We start from the raw sequence: 18,573 nt of genomic DNA on the forward strand, positions 1-18,573 counted from the left end.
GCAGACATCACACAGACACCCCCGGGAGTGCTGTCCCCTCACCAGTGACTCTCCTGACGACACACCCAGGCTGTGATTTTGCAGCTAAAATCAATCTCCTGGTCCCGTACCTACGCTCGAAGCTCCCTCTCGGCCTCTGCCCCTCTTTGTGGCGGGTCCTCTTCCGACAGCCCACGTGCGCCCCTGGCCCCGCAGGGCCAGCCTGACGCCCGTGCCTCCAGCTGCCCTCTGGTCCACAGCGAACCCCGCTCCCTGGAGGGGAACGTGGGGTGAGGAAGGGTCGGGAGCTCAGGGCGTGGGGTGGGGGGAGAGTCCCACCCCCCGCGCAGGTGGGCCTCCCCAGGTAACGGCCCCGATTCGCGCATTTTACAGAGGTTTCGTTACTTCACGTGTTGGTAAAGCAGCACACACGAGGCTGGTCACTGTTGAAAACGCGCAGCAACCTTCTTCAGTCCCCGTGGTTTGCTCCGCAGGCCCGTGTGTTTCACTGTGTGCCTTTCAGGGCACGGCTCTGAAGGCTGCTCTTGGCTTTACCTTTTACCTGGGGGGTCCATGGGACAAAAAAAAAGGGGCCGTGGTGCCCCTGTAGAACTTGGGCCTTTGTTCCTGGGGCGACAGAGCCCCAAGCAGGGCTCCCAGCAGAAGCCACCACTCGCTGCAAATCAGGAGAGCGGTCACCCCAGGGTAGCGGGTGTGGAAGGGAACACAGGGGGAGATGAAATGAACTTCCCTGCTCTTGAACCGGGGTTCTCTTCATAGGTCCTTACTGTTAATAACAGCATGTGGTGAGTGCATTTTATGACTATGTGATGGGTAAATAAATAAGGTCACACGCTGACCAAAGAGGGGTGCTCACGATGCGCCCAGGATTGTAATACTGCTCCCCCCACAGTATTTAGCCAACATCATTCGCTGTAACAGAGACTGGAGTGAGGGGCGAGGCGACCCTGAAGGCCGCCGGAATCTCGGGGAGCAGCCTCTGCCTGGGAGCTGAGGGTCCGGGAGATCCCCCCGTGTGTGGGAAAGCCGCCCGGCTCGCGGAGATCTGACCCCCCAGACACGCTGGAACCGGGAAGCCCAGCCCCTTCCTGCTCTGGACCCCAGTGTCCTCCACTGTCAAAGGCTGGCATCACAGCACCAGTAAGATTGGAAAGGATGATACTCAAATATCTGTGATTATAGAAAGCCCCCAAATCCGCAGAAGAATAAGAGGCACGTTTTTCTGGACAGAATCTGATACATAAAAAGCCACTGCATTTCCACAAAAAACAAAACTTAAAGGGTAACAGCCTCAAAATAGGAGGCTTTAAGAACAAATCTAAACAAAATCAAGAGACACATGGAAAAATCATTAACCTGTATTGAAAGATGCGAATGAGGACTTGACGTAATGGGAAATACATGCAGTGTTCATAGACTGGAAAACTCAGTTTCATGATGAAAACGTCTTCTTAATACCCACAGAATGAAACAGGCTAGAGAAAATGACCCAGTATGATGCCTTTATATAAAGAGCAAAACCTGAAAAGCTGTGCTGAGAATACAAACAAGTAGGGGAAGAAGAAAACAACACCTTTCTTCTACCCTCTTAGGTTTACTTATTGGGGTCTGTGAATTAAACGGACCAAAGGCAAATTAGAAGAAACGGCATACAATTTTTATCTAATGCTAATATTTAATTTTTTTTTTAATGTGCCTCCAGGCCTTTGTAGAAAAGCAGTGGAGACCCAAAGAGATGGTCAGACCCAGGGCCTTATATGGATTTTAATAAAGGGCAATGAATTGGACAAGAAGGGACAGAACAAAGGGAAGGGAGTTGGGGCTTCTAGGGTAAAGCTAACGTATTGGGGAATTTTATATGGAGACGCTAACGGAGGAGAAGCGTTGTTTTATTAAGGTTTGTTTGCACAGCACCACCTCGGTGCTAACTTTGTCTCCAGGGACAAAGGGGGCCCAGGAGAGAAGAGGGGGCACACCCTCACAAAGAGGAAGATATGTCCTTTCAGGCAGATGGGGGAGGGCAGAGGGCTCTTTTTGGCATCTTAACTTCCGCGCAGAACAGTCCTTATGCCAAAGTGGCACATTTCGGGGTGCCACATTCTGATCCCTTCTCATGGGTAAAGCAAGGAAGTCATACCCTCCAATTCTGAAACAGTAGTTACCTCTTCGGTGGAGGCAGGGCAGGCTCAGTCCACAAGGGCACGCAGGGAGCTTGGGGGTGAAGTTCAGTTTCCTGGCTTGGGGGGTAGGTACCGCATTGTTCATCTTACTCTTGTTCTTTAAATTGTACGTGTTTTCACAAAAAATACTCTGCTTTGAAAAACAACAGGAAACTCGTAAGAGAAAAAAGAAGCTAGGTCCTGCCCAAAGTAACAACTTTATTTGTCTTCTCAAACACATCAGAGCAAATTTCACCATTTTCTAATCTTGAAGCCAGCAAGACTAGAAAGGAAATGAAGCCACTTTCTGCCCAGTTACACGGGACCGCAGTGAGGACAGAGCCGGCCGCCCGCCCAGGGGCCTGACTGCTGCACCGACAGGCCACACGGGAGGTTACCGACCTAGACTAACGCTGCTCAGCGACCCCAGGTTTTCACTGTCCAGCCATCAGTTCTGATTTTTTCTTAAAATCCTACAGTGTAGGCGCTGGGGTCGCTCCACTCAGGGTCCTCACGTGCCGCAAGGTCCAAAAGGTACTCCGGCCCCGTGACGGGGTCATCCACGGCCCCCCCCCCCCCGGGTGGGGCGGGGCGGTCCTCGGACAGCCACACAACCTCCAGGGGCAGCTCCAAGGTCTGCGATTTTGAATGTCGGCAAGCAGTCGGTGAATGTCGCCAAGGCACGCAGGAACCACGTGGCGTGGTGGGGTTTCTTCCTGAACGTAAAATGCCTACCCTCTGACCTGGATGGTTTTTCTACAATTGGCAGTGCGTTTCAGGGCAGGCCAGTGATTGGAAACATTTCCCAGGGACGATAAAGACTGGAGACCCTCTCGGGGACCCTGGCGAAGCAGCGCAGTCAAGTCCACGGCGCCCATGGTCCCCCGCGCAGAGCTCGTGCACCTTTGCTTTCCTCCCCACCGAGGGCAAACGTCAACAAGACGGCAGCATCTCCTTCTTTCTCATCCTCAGACTTTTCACTCACCTGCCAGTTACCAAATCATTCAACTTGCACAATCACTTAATAACGTGGTCTCCTAAAAAACCACTGTTGAGGCTGCCCTGGGCAGGACTGAATGGTGAAACAGGACATTTCACATGTACTTCCAAATAGAAATCACTGCAAAGGAATTCCAAAAATAAACGATGTCTGTTAGATGCTAAAGCGGCTGCCCCGGACCCTGCGTGAGAGGCGGCGGCCGCTTACACTGCCTCTCGTAACAGTCAAACTCCCTCTTCACAAATCCAAGGTGAAGCTGCATCCTCCCACGTTTCAGCTAAAGCTGTTTCAGATGCGTCTTCCACGCATCGAAGCACGAACACAACAAAACAAGGCCCAGGCGAGGGGCGGCCCTGGGCCCGGGGAGGCCCCAGCACTTGAGCAGAAATAAACGAAAACACTGACAGTGAGGACACCGTTTATCCTCTTCTGGTTTAAAGGCCAGAACTTTCAATAAATACATAGAAATAAGTTGTGAAGATAAGAAAGGAACAAACCTGGACCACGTGGTACAGACTCGGGGCTGCGCCCAAGGGACCCCGGGGCGTGGGACCCTCCCCTGGGGGTGGGGAGCTCGGGCTGGAGTTCACACAGTTCGCGCAGGAACGTCTCAACGTCTCACCCACCGCGCTCGGCTGCTTTCTGTCTCCCACCAAAGCCCAGCTATGGCATCCCCGCTGTGCGGATAGAAAGCTCGGGGATTCCAAATTTAAAAGAGTTAAAACCCTTGTGAGGGCTTTGCAAGCCGCCCGTTTCCAGAGCTCCTGACTTGTCCTCGCTCCCAGCTGGATTGTCTAGAAACACCACTGTGACTTTTCAAGCTACAGTAGCGTCGTTACTTGGAGTGTTCTTCTCACTCGCTAGAACGGGCTACTCTGGAAGCGTCGCTTCGGGCGGGACTATGATATTGCACTGTAGTCGCCCGGGACAGGAAGGGTCCAGTAATAACGCCTTAATCGCAAGTTAAGATGCAGGTACTACAAAGGCAAAGAGAACCAACTACTTTCCACAACTTGATCACAAGCTACTACAGGGTAAGTCTTGCCAAGCAGATCGGTGACCCTGTAGACACTCGTGTCCTGGTGGCGTGACCTCGACGGAAAGCATTCACGTCGCGTTGTCCCTACAGTTATTGCGAGAGAGCCACAGTGGGCCGCTTTAACCTCTGCGCCGTCAGCATGGTTGAAATCTAAGAAGCAAGCGCTCCCAAGTCAACAGGCGCCCCTTGCTGAGGATAAGTTACGTGAAACGCAACCCAAAGACCCACACAGAACCGAAAATGCCACATGTGTCCCCAGAATTGTTGACAAAAGGTATTTTTTCTAAAATCAAGATTTAACTATCAAAAATAAACTTCTAAGTTTGAATGCTTATCAACGTAATTGGTCTGCAGTAATTTTCTCCAATACGCTCCCGCTTCCCAAGCACAGCGAGAAGGCCGGTGACGCGAGGCGGCGGCTCAGCGGTGCGACTCCTGCTTCGAGTTCTCCTCGATTCCTCGTGCAAAGAGCCGGACCAGCTGGCAGTGGACCCTGCAGAGACAAAGGGCCACACTCAGACCCTGCGCGTCCCCTGACTCTCGGCCCCCCAGCTGGTCGAGGGCGGAGGTGGGCCTCACCGTGGCAGTCTCTGGTGCCACCTGGCAGCGACAGGCCGGGGCGCAGAGCGACTTCCTGACACTCCTGAGAGACCTACTCTGCAAAGAGCAGCTGACGGCCAAGTGGAGATCTGGGACCCCGTAGACCCGGTGCTAATTCCAGCGCCCCACCCGCGAGCAGAAGCCGCCTCTCTCCCTGCCTCGGTCTCCTTATGAGGACTGAGCTGACGGGGCCACGGGGAGGGTCCCCTGAAGGGCAAGCCCGAGCGAGTAGGAGACGCGGGAAATGTGCAGTCACGGAAGACAAGTGTCGCCACGCCAGCCCGAGCGCCCGCCTTCCACAGAGAGCCACAGCACGTGAGCGGGGGCTCGCAGGTCAGCGTGGGCTCTCGGGTCCCACTGGCAGTGCCGCCGTCCCACTTGATGAATGACGTCACAGCCTCCTGAGAGATGGTTAGTCCCAAAGACCCCAGAAGTAAGTGACTCGCTGTTCAAGGCAGCGCAACATCAAGACGTGTAGGATATATTTCACAAAAGAATGCCTTTTTTAACTTTCAGCAATTCGTAAGCCGGCATTAAAAATAATTCCGTTTCCTCAACTTGTGAAATGAGTCTACAGGAGCCGAACGCCTGCACGCACGACTGGCAGGCAGGGCGGGTTCGCCTGTGACCTTGGGGCCGCCTCTTGTCCTGAGATGTGAGCAGGGCGGTCACTGCCACACTGGCCGCATCCTGGTCGCAAGAGCAGGGAGCACGCAGACGGGGACGGGGGGAGGCCAGAGAGCCTGCCCCTGCCCGCGGCTTTGGCTTGCACGCTGACAGGCAGGAGACCCAGCTGGGACCAGCAGCTGGTTGGCCGAGAAGCCATCTAAAGTGGGGATTATAAACGGGGATACTACGCAGCATCCTGAAACACGGAAGGGCGCGCCCGCCACCCATCCTTCCAGGCACCGGGGGCGGGGCCTGCAGGCTCGCTCCTGACCGCCTTGCTCGTGTAACACCCACCCTGCTATCGCCAGCGAGAGCCCAGCTTGGATTCCTTAAGGTCGACCAAGCTCCTAAAGCCATTGGTCACAGGACAGAATCCTTCTAGAACTTTACAGTTCTCCTTCAGTCTCTTGTAACTGTTACACGCACACCTCAATCAATAGCCTTTTTCTGAAAAAGTTTCCTTTACTGTGTGTTTCACTGAGGCAAAAAACCATGTTCTTGGCACTCCTACTTCATCTGGCGATGTAATAAATACATATAATCAGACCTCAGATTCTCGAGTCCAAACACAGCAGGCCCAGTAGATTCAGAGCCGGAGGGGCGGGGCTGCTGCCTGGACCACAGCACGGCCGCGGGCTGGGCTCCTTGGGGCCGGAGCATTTCCGGGTGGTCAGTGGATCCAGGACTTGGAAAGGGCCCACAGAGGCGCTTTGTTAGTTAGTTTAACTAGTGAGGAGACGAGAGAGGGAATGCCAGTGCTGGCAGTGCAGGATGTGGCGCAGAAAAATAAAACTGAGGGGCTTCAAAACCTGTGAAAAGACCGACCCCTCAGCATCTTTGCAAACCTGAGGTCACGGCGTCTCCCTGGGGATTTCACCCGGGGAAACACGTGCGTCTGTGACTGACTCTTATGCTTCAGGCTGTGAGGGTGCCAGGCCCCCAGAGCCCCAGCGCCACCTTCACTCACCTGACCTCGATGGCAGGGCTGCTCAGAACCTCCCCGTCGCAGTTCCAGGCGCTGCTGGAGACGGCGCAGCAGCACGGGGGGCGGTCGCTACACAGCTGCCCCAGTCGCTTCTTCCCGCGGCCCCGGACGCCGCCGTCCTCATCCTCCGCAGGCTTCGACACAAACTGGAACTTCTTGACGCGATAGACTTCGACGAAAGTGAAGTCAAACTACCAAAGACAGCAGGACGGAAACGTGCTCTCAGCGGGGCCTCCCGGCAGCTCCTCGCCCCGCCGCTTGGGGACAAGAGAAGTGGTCACCACGACTCTCACCCCGGTCCCATCCACAGTGAATGACACGGAGTAAAGAGCTCCGCGGCTCCTGAGCAGCGACTTGTACGATTATTTACCTTCTTAACAAGCAGTATTTTAAAAGCCACGTGAAAACACTGTTGGCCCAGACCTTAAAAAAATTTAACAGCCACAAACTTGACTAAAACCATAGGCTGATCAGAAGCTGCGATTGTCTGGTATCGATAGACTCGCCTCCCCGGCCCCGTGTCACTACAAGGGTGCCAGCGACTAAGGAAAGGTTTGCTAGAAGAGGCTCAGTAGAACCCCTTTCCGGGAGCTGAAAGATTTTGTTGTAAGTGACCAGCAAGGGCAACAGAAGGTTGCACTGCATCACTTCATTCTGTTTTTACAAATAGGAAGAGAAACATTCACGCCTCCTAGTTTCTCTGCTCAAAGACTTTATATTTTTAAGTGAGATTTTACAAGGAGTAACTATGACTAAGACTTTAAAATGGGTGAAATGCAAACAGAAAAATCTGTCCTTCTTCCCCTTGAATTCACAGCCGATCCTACAACATACAGATCGGGGTCGCCCAGGTAGAAGCGGCCGCCGACGCAGGCCACGTGGAAGCAGCGGTGCCCTTACCTGGTCGCCCTGGTTGGTGTGCCTGACGAGAAACCTCAGGAAGTTGAACCGGGAGCACTTCCGGATGAGGATGAGGTCGGAAGACCCGTCTCCCAGGTGGGCGGCCGGGGAGAGCCCCTGGGGGCTCCGGGGACAAGCACAGGACATGTTGGTGGCGTTGATGGCCAGGAACTGCCCGCAGACGACCTTCCACTCTTCCACCTCCTCTGAAGCAGGAAGAAGCATCGCAGATGCTACGTTAAATCCGTTAAGTCCGAGCCGGGCAGGTGGGCGTCCTGAGATGACCGGGAGGGGTCGTCTCTACAAACGCACCACGCGACGGCTTCTCAGCTCAACACAGAGAAAGCCGCGCCCGCCGCGGTGCCCGGCGGTCACCTCCCGAGAGGCAGAGCTGTTTCTCGGGCCCGCGCCTGGGACTTGGGACCACGATCTGGAGCAGGGGTCGCCAAGTCTGGCCCACCACCCACCTGACTGGGTGTGGCCTGCGAGCTAAGAATGGGTTGTACATTTCTAAGTGGTTGGAAAAAAAAATCAAAAGGAGGAAAGTATTTTGTGACATGTGAAAATGGCGTGAAACTCAAATTTCAGCGTCCACGAATAGTTTCTGGAGCCCTGCGGAGCCCACTCGCTGACCCCCGTTCCGGACCATTCTAGGGACAGGCGCCTGGCTGGCGCCACAACAGTAGTTCAGAGGGACGTGGCAAGATGGGCCCTTCCACAAAATCCCCTCTTTTCCCCAGAGGCTGGCAAAGGCAACCACGCACTCTGCCTGGAGCTGAAGTGGAAGCAGGTGCCCCTGCAGAGAAGGGGGGAGGGGCGAGCCCCGGGGCCCCGGGGCAGGTCCCCCCCGCCCCCGCGGAGCCGGCCCAGCCACCTTACCGGCGCTCTCCAGGCCGTACAGCGACCTTTTCCGCTCCTCCTCCAGCTGCCGCTTGCTCTGCCTGCAGACAAAGCACCTGGAGGACAAGAACATGCCCCCCCCTCGCCTGTAACCTAGGCTGCAAAAGCATTTCAACTGTTTGCATATAACAGGAAGTGCAATTGCAGAGGCTTCGCTTAAAAATACTTGGTTTGCATATTAATTTGAGTTCTCAGAATCAGATCCACTCTTAAAAATTACACAGACAACATACCCGTTTTGGAAATTGATAAACATTACAAAAAGCAAACAGCATCACATGAGGCCCTTCTGTTGGCTCTGGGGGGCGGGCTGAGCTCAGCCCCGACGCCGGGGTGGCAGCGGACAGAGCAAAGGACAAGGTGCAGGTCCCAGCGTGGATTCCCAGCCTGAGACTCTGTTCCCTTTCACAAAACAGGTAACACAGTGGTGACCTGGTCCAGTCAGTAACGAGCAAGTGAACGGCTCAGAGCAGCTGTCGCGGGACTTGGTCGTTGGTCTGAAAGATGTTTGCGGTCCTGGACACTGCTGGATGCAGGCCTTCGCACGGGCCAGGGGCTTTCGCTGGTGGAATCAGCTCATCAGCAACGGGTGTGGCGAGGCCGTGCCTCTAACTGTTGGATTTTATGGTCTCAAATTCTTCACTTAAAGGAGGAGAGACCAGGGGAAGGAAGGGCCCACGTCTGAACGACTTAAAGGAGGAAGGAAAACCCCGAGTCCATCGAAACCCCTCAGCCTCTCCGCGTCCTCCGACTGAGGAACAGGGATGAGATGCGGGCTGCCGGGCCGCGGGTACAGGTGACAACCTGATGCTCGTTCCAGGTTAACCCGGGCACGCGCTGTTGGGCATGGTGGGGACACACAGGGCGACAAGGACAAGGCACCGTGGCTCGCAGAGGGGCCCCCACTGTTGGCCCGGGGTCTGGACCGGCCTCTCTTGACCACCCAGTGGGGCGACAGGGGGCCCGTCCAGCCAGCCCCACGGGCGCCCCGAGGGCGCGCACAGAGCCATCCATAAAGGGGCTCGTCTTCATCATTTCTCACGTCCCCAGCTGGGGGGACAGCGGATCCCCGCACCGGAGCAGACGGCGTGGTGTGAGCCCTCTGCCGGGCAGACGACGGGGACCAGACCTGACCCTGGGCCGCCCCGTGACCCAGGACCCAGCATGGGGCACACGGCGGAACCCCCTCAGGGTGCGTGGGACCCTGACCACTGGTCAGGAGGAACTAGCACCTCCCGTCTACATTGCCAAGTACTGCCCACTCACTTCACAGCAGGAGCAAACCCCAGCCAGTCCTGCTTCTATCTCATCGTTTGAGCAGAAATGCACGTAAGGGATGTGCTTACCCCGCCCTGCAGGGTTTCCTGTCCCTCGGGGAGCCCACCGTGTGCTGTGCTGGCAGGAAGGACACTGTCCCTTCGTAGCAGTGATGGGAGAGGAAGGTCTTCAAACCTGAGAACAGAGCGAGACGGAGAGACACATCCACATGCACCACTGCCTGCGCAGGAGGCCGTGCCGTCAGCGTCTGCAAAGCGTGGGTGCGGGGCCCCTGCCTGGGGACAGAGCGTCTGCAGGAGGACATGGCCCCCTCCCACTTCAGGCTGCGCTGCCACCACCATCACAGAGGACTGCAGGCTCCCGGCCACCAGGGCTGCCTTCCACACTGGCAAAGGGGACGTCTCGGCCACCAGTGACCCCTCGTCGTGGCCTCGACGACGTGGCCTGCAGGTTCCACCCTGTGAAGCCCCCAGCGCGCCCCCAGGCTTGACCCTGTCATCCACAACTTTGGTGTCTTGGAGGAACTCAGGAAAAAGACCAGGCAGCACCGCTACCAGACCGTGGCCGGCCCCTCTGGCAAACTGTGGTGTGCTGTGCATCGAGCTGCCTGCACGCCCAGCATGCCCGGCTGAGAGAGGTGAGGGGCTGCAGAGGAAGAAGCGAGCAGAGGCTGCGTCACGAGGTTGAAGGAAAGAAGCCGCCTCCCGACATCGAGGTGCCGGTGCAGCAGCTGCAGCCAGCGGCCAGGAGACCCACAGCTACGATCGTTTCACGAAGGCGGCTCCACTAAACAACAGCGTTTCAGCGCAGAGGAAACAGCCTTCTGCTGGAGGAAGACGCCGCCTATAGGACTCCCCCAGCTGGAGAGGAGAGGTCGCTGCCTGGCGTCAGAGCCCCGGAGGACAGACAGGCTGGCTCTGCGGCTAGGGGTGGCTGTAAGTTGAAGCCAGTGCTCATTTACCATCTGAAAATCCTGGCGCCCTTAAGAATTACGCTAAATCCACTCGCCTGTGCTCTGTAAACGGAAACCAAAGCCTGTTCATAAACACATCTAATTACAACATGACTAACTGACTGTTTTAAGCCCACTGTTGAGACCTACTGCTCAGAAAAAAAGATTTCTTTCAAAATGTTACTGCTCGGGCTTCCCTGGTGGCACAGCGGTTGAGCGTCCGCCTGCCGATGCAGGGGACACGGGTTCGTGCCCCGGTCCGGGAGGATCCCACATGCCGCGGGGTGGCTGGGCCCGTGAGCCATGGCCGCTGAGCCTGCGCGTCCGGAGCCTGTGCTCCACAACGGGAGAGGCCACAGCAGTGAGAGGCCCGCGTACCGCAAAAAAAAAAAAAAATGTTACTGCTCAGTGACAATGCACCTGGTCACCCAAGAGCTCTGAGGGAGACGGACGAGATTCATGTTGTTTCCATGCCTGACAACACAACATTCATTCTGCAGCCCATGGATCAAGGAGTCATTTCAACTTTCTTTTTTTTTTTCTTTTTTTTTAAATGAATTCATTTATTTATTTTTGGTGTGTTGGGTCTTCACTGCTATGTGCAGCCTTTCTCCACTCTTCATTGCTCTGTGTGCCCTTCTCACTGCGGTGGCTTCTCTTGTTGCGGAGCACGGGCTCCAGAGCGCAGGCTTAGTAGTTGTGGCGCACGGGCTTAGTTGCTCCGTGGCATGTGGGATCTTCCCGGACCAGGGCTCGAACCCGTGTCCCCTGCATTGGCAGCTAGATTCTTAACCACTGCGCCACCAGGGAAGTCCCCATTTCAACTTTCAAGTCTTACTCCTTAAGAAATACATTTTGTAAGGCTATAGTTGCCACAGACAGTAATTTCTCTCATGGATCTGGGCAAAGTAAACCAAAAACCTTCACCATCCAGATGCCATTAAGAACATCTGGGATGATTCCTGGGAAGAGTTCAAAATATCAACATTGACAGGAGTTTGGAAGAAGTTGATTCCAACCCTCCTGGATGACTTGGAGGGGTTCAGGCCTCAGTGCAGGAAGTCACTGCAGATGTGGCGGAAACAGCAAGAGAACTAGAATCAGAAGTGGGGCCTGGGGCAAGAGGGAGGAGATATGGGGATATATGTATGCATATGGCTGACTCACTTTGTCATACAGCGGAAACTAACACAACAGCGTAAAGCAATTATATTCCAATGAAGATGTTAAAAATAAAATAAAATAGTACTATAAGTCCCTGCAAATAAATGAATAAATACAGCCAAGGAATTCATCTCAGCGACAAGTGTCAAACTTTGAATCCTACATCCTTTCAAACTTTTTCACTGCATTTAAACGCATTTGAAGGCTGAAGGGTGGTGCTGCACGTGACCTGAAGTGCAGACCGTCACTTGTTTGTACGATCTGGGATCGACCTCCATTCCTCTTTGTTCCAGCTCTGAGCACATGTGAGAACTGGCCTGTGACCGACGACAGTGGTTTTCCGGGCACCAGGGACCCGTCAGACTCCCGCCCCCTGGTTTCCGTCTGTGAACGGGGCCCCACCCTGAGCGAGGCGGAGGCCGTGTGTGGAAGCTCCCGGCGTGGTACTCTGAGTTACCTGAGAAGTCGTATCTGACGAGACCCATCCACCGCTTCTGCTCGCTGTCCTTGATGATGTCCCCGTAGAAGCCGTAGCCCAGCAGGGACACCGAGTACCGCAGCAGCGTGCTGTTGTGATGCACAGAGGACACGTCCATGGGCAGTGAGTCCCCTGCGTAGAGAAGCCAGGGTGGACGCCGCGCCCCTCCGCCTGTCCCGCTGCACAGCGCCCGGCGGCCATGACGAAGCCACGGATTAAAGCGTGAGACAGGCAGAAGGCAGCCGAGGCCGTGGGCTGTTCTCCCGGGGTGCCGGGCCTCCTGCTCTCCACTCAAGTGACTAAATTTGACTCAAATTTCCAAAACGGGCTTGGAAGGCTGTTCCGTAAGGAGGGGAAAACAACGTGACCGTGAAGCTCGCTAAACGCCACTAACGGCAAGGAAGGTGGAAAAGGCGCCTGGCGTCTTCAAATGTAAACTCACACGTGCACCGTCTGTAAACACAGCCGTTCTGTGACTGGATGGCACGCGAGGAGCACTGCCATCAGGGACGAGGACGGGCAGGGGGAGCCACACGTGCGCTGAGGGCGCCTGCACAGCTCCGAGCTGCTGTACAAGCAGCCTGGGGCTTCCTACCCCGGGGGACGCGCTTTCTAGGGGAGCGGGGAGGAGGGGTGTGACTGGGAAGGCCTGTTCCCACAGGGCGACAAGGGGCCGAGTCCCGGGACGCCACGGAGAACCACCGGGGTGCAGGCGCCGGGCACCCCAAATGCTCTGGGGAGGGCACCAGAGGGTTCCGAGCAGAGCAGCGCTTCTGTTTCTGAAGGTCACCCCGCTGGATGGGAAGTGGCAGGGAAGGGTGGCAGCCAGGGCTCTACGGGTGGGCTGACGGGCACCCGCACGGTGAGGCGGACCGACACCCGCGTGTGCCCGGGGACCTGGGACGCGGCAAGCCAAGTGCGGCGCTGAGCGAGGCACCTACCCACGACGATGTGCAGAGCCGAGGTCTCCGCGTCGTTCGTGCCAACCGTTGAGTAACACACACAGTCTGTCGACCCTAAAAGGGGGAAAAGGTCCTTAATATCACTACAGTCACTTAAGATCCCAGCGTGTTTCCAGGTGAATGAGTGGTAAGCTCTTCTGCTTCTTCCATGGCCCGGGAGTAAATAAGAAGGAATAAGCGCCATTTGCCTACAGAATTAGTCACTGAGGTTGGTTCATCAAGAACACCATCAACCAGCTCCTCCCAGAGAGTTCAGAGACCCCTCCTGAGCCCGTCTGGGGGGCGGGGCCCCTGGGAAGTCCCTGCAGCGGTGGCGGCGGGGCGCCAGGGCGCCAGGCTCAGCGCTCTGCACAGTGTCCCCGCTCCTGGCTGCCACAAAGGCGGGCAGCAGCCCTGGGGCTCCAGACCACAAGACCAGAGGGATTCTGCAGCGGGAAAGCGCATGTAAAGCAGGGACAGCTCGTGGAGGTCACAGAAAAAGCACCGCAGGCCTGTGCGAGGCGAGACCCGGAGCCTCAGCCCACCCCGGGTCATAAGGGCGCAGCAGCTGCCGGCTGACAGACGTGAGGGGCCAGCGGGACCCGCTCTGAACCCCACGGGCTCGGCCGGGCTCTGCCGCCTCCTGCCCACACCCCTGTCTATAGAGTGGAGGTGACCTCAGAGCACCCAGCTAGCACCGGGACCCCGAGGGCACGGCAGGGATGCTACGGGTCCTCCCTCGGTCTGTCCTGGTTCTAACTGGGTCATCACCAGCGTCTCTGTTCTCCACCTGAGTGGGCAGAACACCTCCCGGGTGCTTACTTATAACAGACTCCTGAGCCCCGCCCCGCCCCCGAGATCCTGACTCAGCAGGTTTGGGCTGGGGCTGAGCGATCTGAATTTTAACACGTCTAGATTTCCCAAGAATAAACCCTGACGGTATCCAGAATTGTACCATAAATGTTGCCTCAGACACACAACCAACACAGGTTGAGGCCCATCAGGGAATAACCATCCTGTTTACAGGCACACAAGCTCTGGCCGCAGGCAGGACCCAGATGCTGGGCCCTGAGGCCCCGGAACATTCTATAAGGCCCTCGGCCTAAGGGGCGCCTGAAGGCCCATGGTTCTACATAGACGCGCTGGATCGCAGGCAGTGTTTGTCATCTCTTAGAGCAACAGAATCTGGTCCAGTTTGAGATCAGAGTAGATGCCTCTTAACTATTTAATCTAAGTTAACATATGCCTTCTTATGGTCGGAAACTTATATAAACACATACAGATTGATATATTTTTTAATATGTATGTTTTTCTTTTTTGTTAACCTTAACCTGAAGACCTGAATGACATCTCATTCCAAGAATGAGCCGAAAAGTAAAACGGTTTAAATGAACATTTACGATTACAGGAGTGACTTAATTCTTAAACTGGAATTAACAGTATTTAAGGAAAACTACGTGGTTTCAGACTATCTTCCACACCCCTATTTTTCTAACTGAGGGCGCCCGAACAACGGGTATAAACGTTTCTGAGAAAATAAACTAGAAAAGAGCCACGAAATTAACTTGAAGTACACCTTCACATCCCTAGAACTTCCCAGAATTTCCAGAGCCCACTTGCTCCCCTTACGTGCCTACTGCACTGCTTAATTTCTCCACAAACCATCCTTTAGAACAAAAACGGATCAGACATCCAACATCCCCTGCATTTTTAAAAAAATTAATTATTTTTATTTTTGGCCACCTTGGGTCTTCGTTGCTGTGTGCGGGCTTTCTCTAGTTGCGGCGAGCGGGGGTGGGGGGGGCTACTCTTCATTGCAGTGCACGGGCTTCTCATTGTGGTGGCTTCCCTTGTTGTGGAGCACGGGCTCTAGGCACGCGGGCTCCAGTAGTTGTGGCGCGCGGGCTCTAGAGCGCAGGCTCAGTAATTGTGGCGCACGGGCTTAGTTGCTCCGCGGCACGTGGGATCTTCCCGGACCAGGGCTCGAACCCGAGTCCCCTGCATCGGCAGGCGTATTCTTAACCACTGCGCCACCAGGGAAGTCCCCTCCCCCCTGCATTTGATCAGATATAACTTGTATATTCAGCAGTCTTTTAATCAGTAGAAATTCAGCAGTGATCTCAAATAAAAATGAAGAGACGAGTGGTCTGCACTTTGCACCATGTCCTTTTGACCTTTAAAGTCCCTCTCTATTTCTGGGTCTATCTAGAATCTAACTGCCCTATTAAACAGATGCTAGAATCAAGTTGAAAGTCTCATAAAGGGATGTGTCTCGAGTAGGGAAAAGAAGCCCAGCACTTCTGACCGGCTGCACCATCCTTTTTACAGCCACAACAAAGACGGGCCCTTTTTGACGACCCTCCTCAACGACAGCATCTTGTCACAGAAGCTGCTTGGGAGGCACCTCGTGTGGGAACAGTGGGCAGGACAGGGACAGGCTGAAGGCCACTGGTCAGACGGTCAGTCCTGGGCCGCACCTGGGGCAAACCGCCGGCTCTCGAGGGCTGGGCTGGACGTGGCCCACTTTTCCGAGTTCATTCACTAGGAGCTAACCGCAAACGCTTCCACTGAGGGTGTGAGATGGCGCAGAACCTACAGGCACCTGAACTCTACAGAAAAAAGCAGAGGGCTCAGTGGGGGCTGCCCTGGGCTGGGGCACACGCATTCACCGTCACCCAAGTCCTTAGGGCAACAAATAGGGTAAGTGAACCGAGTTTCTAGTAGGTTTCAGGGGTCACTTTGCTGAGAAGTCAGATGTTTAAAGAAGGTGCTCAGCTCAGCATCCTCCACGGGGCCACCTCCCCCCTGCCCCCCGCAGCTCCCACCTCCACTCTGCCTCTCACTCACCCTGCTCACGGCGGCCCCACCACAGCCAAGCCTTTCCTTCCTCGGGGTCACCGCCTGTGCCACTCCTCCGGCCTAGAACATCGTGCCCCAGATGCAGGGCACTGTCCCCCGCCCTTCAGGCACCTGAGTGGGATCACACGTGGAAGGCCCCATGCGCCCGTCCGGACCGTGCTCCCCCGGGCCCCACTGCTCTGTTCTCTCTGTTTTATGCTCATCACCTGCCTCTCCCCCTGGACTCCCTGTGTCCCTGCCGTGTCCCCTCGCGAGGCCCCCAGCGAGGCCGGCCCACAGGAGGCCAGCAGAATGTATGCACGAGGACCCACCGAGGGAACGGACGGACGGAGCGCGGGGTGCCTGCGGGCTGTGGACCCCGTGCTTGGGGCTGGCGGCCGGGGCGCCAGCAGACAGCCGCTTCAGGGCGGGAGAATGTCTGATTCTTTTTCGTCCCCAAAACACCACTTCTCGCTCGTTTAACATTCAGTCTGCTTCCGACAGCTCACCGTCCCCTCTGGGGACGGCGCACCTCCCCAGTGACCTCTGTGCGGTGAAGACTTTATTTAACCCAGAGGGAGCGCCAGCTCCAGACGTAAGATCTGGTTCATCTCGGGTGTCGGGAGACTCCTGGCCCCCAGCCCCTGTGCCCCAGAGCCACCTGCAGCCTCCCCCTCCTCGAGGCCCTGCCTGGGAGGCGGCCCTCCCTGAAGCTGTATCATCCGGCCCAGGGCAGAGGCAGCCGGCATGTGCCCTTCTTCTTGCAAGCACAGTCTGGGCACTGCTGTCTCCCCGCCCCCGCTGTGCCGGCCTTCCTGAGACCTGAGCAGGCCCAGGCAGGACCACCCAGCTCTGAAGCCCGACACACTGTCCCTGAGCTCCACGGCCAGTGCCCACAGCCCAGTGCCAGGGGGCTCCTGCTGGCGGGCTCGGGCTGGCTGCGCCATCCGATTCGCCGAGTCCCGCTGGCTCTGCCACTGAAACCGTGCCCGAGTCACAGCCGACCACACGCCCGCTGTCCAGCGTCCACCCGGGACCTGGGCCGCCCACCCGCCGCTGCTCCAGAACGGAACGCAGAGGGTGGGCTCACACGCGGCCCTCAAGACGAGAGCCTGACCCAGGGCCTCTCCCCAGTCCCTCTAGCCCCCTGCCTGAGCGCACGGCTGTTCCCATGGCCACCCGCTGCCCCAGGGGACCCTTGGCATGCGTCACTCTGCGCCCGGCCCCTCACGCATGTCTCAGGAAGGCTCCTGGGACCCCCTCCCGGAAGGAGCCCCTCCGAGCCACTCACCCAGACCCACGCCAGCAGCATCTCCGCTACCCTGCCCCACTACTGGAGACCCTCTCCTGCCACGCTGGTCCGTGTGTCTGCTGAGCTCCACAGCAAGACCCGGTCCACGCCAGGCCGCGGAGAAGCAGGGCGCCTGCCCAGGGGCACTCCCGGCGTGTGGCGTTGGCCTGAGCTCATGCGCCCTTCGACCATTTTAACAGCCCAGGGTTTTAGGTATCAGAGCCACACGGGCAAATGGTGACAAGAGGCATAAAGGAAACACAGATTAGAATGCAGAAAAATAAACTTCACGTAGTCCAGAAACACCACGTACAAGGTTAAAGGACAAAAGCCTAGCTTGGCAGAGAAGTTGGAAAACACGTGACCCGCTGAGGGGAACGTCCTTAACACACAGACAATACTCGGGCAGGTGGAGAAGGACAGACTTTCCCAGGTGGGGCAGGGCAGCCTCCGAGCCCCACCGTCCACGCCCTTCTGGGCAACCATGCAACCTGACCCTGGCACCCCGCATCGTCACCCAGAAAATGGGGTGACAGAACCATTCTCAGAGCCATCGGAGAACCCGGATGTCTACCCGAAGCTGGCCTGCCGGGGTTCCTGCCGCTGTGGCCCAGACACAGGGGGAGGAGGGTGCTTCCTTCCGCTGAGTGGTCTGCAAAGCCCCGGCTTCATCCCGCCCCCGCCAGCTTAATGCTGTGATTCTCCTAAGAGCTGGGTGCTTCCCGGAGACACCAAACACACCGAGCCGGCCACCTCAGGACACGGCACGGCCGGCCCGTCCCGCTCACACCGCGAGGCCTCCCGCCCCGACAGGCAGCCCCCCGCCCCGGGTGCCCGTCACTTCTTCCAGGACACCGCCTGCCCCCCAGGCTCCCCTCGTCCTGCACTGTGCTCTGGGCCTCCCCCATCCCCCCCACTGCCAAACGGCCAACCCTTGGAGAGCAAGGACCGCGCCCCCAGCGCCGGGCAGGAAGCAGGCGTCCGGGGGGACAGCAGGACCCCTTCCCGCACGCAGCGGCGGTCCTGCGTCAGGTGCGTGGAGAGAAGAGCGCACCTGAAATAAAGGGATGAGCCTCCAGGAAAACCCCAGGGTGGCCCCTCCCGGCCCACGTACCCGCGGGGATGATGCCAATCCGCAGGGGGCTGGGCACGAGCGACGCCCGCGGCTGGTCCTGGTCCACACCGGCGTCCCTCTGCGTCCTGCCCACCAGGCCGTGCAGGACCTCGCTGAACATGCCGTCTCCGCCCACGCAGACGATGCTGCAGGAGGAACACAGGGGTCAGGCCCTCCGCACCCGCCCCGCACCACCAGCCCCCTCCTGCGCTGGCCTCCGAGCCGCCACCCAGGCCGCAGCTGTGCCCGCGCCCCGTCGGCCGGC

General features: G+C 57.1%; 1 protein-coding gene across 1 annotated transcript in view; it reads right to left on the reverse strand.

Annotated features, from left to right (window-relative positions):
• Positions 1-2,358: 2,358 nt before the first annotated feature.
• The window catches only part of CERK (ceramide kinase), a 50,987-nt gene continuing 34,772 nt past the window's right edge, over positions 2,359-18,573 (reverse strand). The window contains exons 7-14 of the mRNA XM_049694944.1: positions 18,309-18,454; positions 13,066-13,140; positions 12,104-12,256; positions 9,599-9,704; positions 8,232-8,308; positions 7,353-7,558; positions 6,435-6,643; positions 2,359-4,691 (exon numbers count right to left, since the gene is read on the reverse strand). Of these exons, the coding sequence (XP_049550901.1) occupies positions 4,619-4,691; positions 6,435-6,643; positions 7,353-7,558; positions 8,232-8,308; positions 9,599-9,704; positions 12,104-12,256; positions 13,066-13,140; positions 18,309-18,454 (1,045 nt within the window). The 3' untranslated portion in view covers positions 2,359-4,618. The remainder of the gene's footprint in view (positions 4,692-6,434; positions 6,644-7,352; positions 7,559-8,231; positions 8,309-9,598; positions 9,705-12,103; positions 12,257-13,065; positions 13,141-18,308; positions 18,455-18,573) is intronic.

The sequence above is a fragment of the Orcinus orca genome, chromosome 11, assembly GCF_937001465.1.
Source record: "Orcinus orca chromosome 11, mOrcOrc1.1, whole genome shotgun sequence".
NCBI classification, from domain to species: domain Eukaryota; kingdom Metazoa; phylum Chordata; class Mammalia; order Artiodactyla; family Delphinidae; genus Orcinus; species Orcinus orca.